We start from the raw sequence: 1,844 nt of genomic DNA, 5'->3' as shown, positions 1-1,844 counted from the left end.
CAGTTTATGTCTGCAGGGGCCTGCAGAGATGTTTTCTATCTGTTTCCTTACCCTGGACCTGTACAGACGTGCAAAGTACAGACTGGATAACGGCAGTGTAAAAAAAATAACCAGCAGCTCCTGCAGATGAACTTGCTGAGCTGCCACAGGAAGTAGGAAGGTTGAATATTATTTTTGTTTGTGGCTTATTGGCCAATATATGATCGCTGAATAGTCTTGTTAAGCAGACTGGACAACAGCGACGCCTTGTGGCAAAGACCCAGAAGGTTCATTCAGTCAATCTGAAAGTAGCTTTTTTTAGTGGGAGAAACTTTTCGTAACTCATTAAAGTGACTTCCTCAGCCTCACCTGGATGATGAACCATGCACCAAGACTTGTGGCAAAGAGTTTAATTACGGTAACATGAGCAGCTGCCTGCCATTCATCTCTAGCTTTATTGTCAGGAATCTAAGACCACGATACAATTAAAAGAAAATAGGAATTACGTTTTTTTTTTTTTTTTAGGTTTTTAAAGTAGAGCCTCATCTGGAAGGTCCCATCATTGTTGGGGAGGATCTCTCCATTATCCACGCTTTCATGAAGCTCCTCTCCATCTTTCCTCCAGAACACCTTGGCTCTTTAAGGATAGAAACCTGCAGCATGGCAGCTGACTGGAGAGGAGGAAGTCTTCTGGAGGAGAGACACTGAGGGAAGAACAACAGAGAGAAAGGAAAAAAGCGACAAATGTTAGATTCTGAATTGTACTCTATCTTAGAAAAAGGAAGCCATATGAATTTCCCCGCTTACTACATCAGATTATGTGATTATACCTGCTGTCTCCAGAAAGCTCCTCCCATAGTGGAAATGCTTCTTTAAAAACCTAGGGCATAAATGGCTTGAAGAGCTTTTATTATGTTCAAATCGGGCATGTTCCATATTCCATCTTAGTTTGGTGATGACAGCCTGTGGTTTTGGAGTGATCTGCAGTGATCTGCAGGTCAAACACTATAAAGTCTTCTTCATCATAACCATACTGATTGTATCCATCAATTAGTCTCATCACTCCATTTACAACCACTCATCCTTTGCAAAATATGAACCTCTGAAAAAAAAATAAAGCCACAAAAACTGCAATAAACCAGTAAGATGTCAGCAGAGGCCATAGCTAACATCATATCTGCAGACACAAAAATAGAGGCTCTACACCCACTGCACTGTTACAGGAACAAAACCAAACTACCAATTTGCGGGTGGAGTGAAAGGCTGATATTTTAAAGAACTTTTACTCTCTGGATTCTTTTGATTTATTTTAGCAGCGTGGTGGGTTGACCATGACATTTCAGGGCTGCATACATGTCCTGCTAACACCGGGGATAGCCTTTAACAATAAAAAAGAGAATTAAATGAAGCTTATGCCAAATTTTAGTAAGTATGTGAGTACATACAATCTCTATGATAAATTGTAAATGGACTGATTCTTATATAGCGCTTTTGTTTTCTCCCGGAGCAGTCAAAACGCTTAAGTCGTCTGCCTGCTTTCCCAGGTGTTTAACTCCTTCTCTATTCTTTACATCTTTTCCACTTTACCACACTGTAAAACTCAATGCCAACATCAGCATTGTAGTAAAATCATTTTTATGCCCATCTTCTTCAAGCCAATCAGTCTCCACTCAGCATAGTTTAAATCACACTACTTACCTTTGATCCTCCCTTGCATTCACTTGCATACACCAAGAAAACAAAGGAAGTGATCATGGACTTCCGCAAAACAAGAACTGATCCCCCTCTCCTATCCATAAAAGGTGACTATGTGGAGAGGGTGTCCTCCTTTAAGTTCCTCGGCACCCACATATCCGAGGACCTAT

The 1,844-nt window shown here is 40.7% G+C and overlaps 1 protein-coding gene across 1 annotated transcript in view; it reads right to left on the bottom strand.

Moving 5' to 3' along the window:
- The window catches only part of LOC102310868 (major histocompatibility complex class I-related gene protein), a 2,743-nt gene extending 1,907 nt beyond the window's left edge, over window positions 1-836 (bottom strand). Inside the window, exons 1-3 of the mRNA XM_014331460.2 lie at window positions 810-836; window positions 610-683; window positions 52-245 (exon numbers count right to left, since the gene is read on the bottom strand). Coding sequence (XP_014186946.2) covers window positions 52-245; window positions 610-683; window positions 810-836 — 295 coding nt within the window. The remainder of the gene's footprint in view (window positions 1-51; window positions 246-609; window positions 684-809) is intronic.
- Between the last annotated feature and the right edge of the window lie 1,008 nt (window positions 837-1,844).

The sequence above is a fragment of the Haplochromis burtoni genome, unplaced genomic scaffold (assembly GCF_018398535.1).
Source record: "Haplochromis burtoni strain Fernald_Lab_line unplaced genomic scaffold, NCSU_Asbu1 Contig_2679, whole genome shotgun sequence".
Taxonomy (NCBI): Eukaryota; Metazoa; Chordata; class Actinopteri; order Cichliformes; family Cichlidae; genus Haplochromis; species Haplochromis burtoni.
The sequence above is the reverse complement of the archived record's forward strand: the minus strand, read 5'-3'. Positions and strand labels throughout refer to the sequence as shown.